The sequence below is a fragment of the Suricata suricatta genome, chromosome 13 (assembly GCF_006229205.1).
Source record: "Suricata suricatta isolate VVHF042 chromosome 13, meerkat_22Aug2017_6uvM2_HiC, whole genome shotgun sequence".
NCBI lineage: Eukaryota > Metazoa > Chordata > Mammalia > Carnivora > Herpestidae > Suricata > Suricata suricatta.
The window spans coordinates 32,283,251-32,284,373 of NC_043712.1; the positions used below are offsets into that span (position 1 = coordinate 32,283,251).

A 1,123-nucleotide genomic window follows, 5' to 3' on the forward strand; every position below is an offset into this window, starting at 1 on the left:
TTTCTTATAGTGTCCTCATCTGGCTTTGGTCAGGCCCTCATATTTAAATTTTTATTCAGTGTTTATTATTTCCTTATGTATGTCTCCAATAAATAACCCTGGATCTCTTGAAAGATAGCAAGGAGAGATAACACAGCAAATAATAGAAAAATTAATAAATTTTCTGGGAAGAGGAGGCTTGGGCCCCCTCCAGCTGTGTCACGGGACACAAAGCCTTGAACAGATGTTTGGCTCTTGGTACCTTCATGGTCAACCTCTCTGTTTCAGGCATTTGAGGAGAACATGTATGGCAGCAAATACCAATGGATCATCCCAGGCTGGTACGAGCCTTCCTGGTGGGAGCAGGTGCACACAGAAGCCAACTCATCCCGCTGTCTCCGGAAAAATCTGCTTGCCGCCATGGAGGGCTACATTGGCGTGGACTTCGAGCCCCTGAGCTCCAAGCAGATCAAGACCATCTCAGGAAAGGTCAGTGCCAGGCTCTACCCACTTCAGCCCCCACACCCATCTCTTTTGATCATCTTGTCCAATGATGTTGGCACAAGGTGCCTAGTTCTTGTTCTAGCCTTTGCTGTGTGATGTTGTGCAAATCATGTGACCTCTCTGATCCTGTTAAATGGGATAGCCAGCTGTTCACTGCATGCCCCTCTAAGGAACTGTGAGGATCAAATGATGTATGGGTGCCTTGTAGCACAAAGCACAGTGTTCATGGGGGTGATACAGTTGTAAGATTTCTAGCGCCAACTACAGGCACTGCCTTTCAGACTCTGCAGAGTTTCACCCCATGTATGTCTAACCTGGAATGTCATTTCTCAGGCTCACTGATGCTCCCATTAGCCTAGAAGTGAGGACAGACACCCTCAAGTAGACTTTGGGAAACATGTACTGTTGACCAGCGAGACTGGCTTGAGCCCCAGTTTTTCCACTTACTAGCTGTGTGACCTTGAGCTTGGGTACTCCAAGCCACTGCTTCCTCATCTGTATAGCAGCAGTAAAAATACCCTCCTCTGGTGGCAAATTATGCAGTGTGGCTGGCACGGTGCCTGGCCCTTCAATGCTGTCAGAACCGGGAGCAGGACCTTGGACAGCGTCTCCGCATGTTCCCCTCCCTGCTTATCTCTGA

The 1,123-nt window shown here is 48.4% G+C and overlaps 1 protein-coding gene across 1 annotated transcript in view; it reads left to right on the forward strand.

The window, feature by feature from the left end:
- The window catches only part of GABBR2 (gamma-aminobutyric acid type B receptor subunit 2), a 338,745-nt gene that overhangs the window by 191,640 nt on the left and 145,982 nt on the right, over positions 1-1,123 (forward strand). Inside the window, exon 6 of the mRNA XM_029920582.1 lies at positions 268-468. Within this exon, the coding sequence (XP_029776442.1) occupies positions 268-468 (201 nt within the window). The remainder of the gene's footprint in view (positions 1-267; positions 469-1,123) is intronic.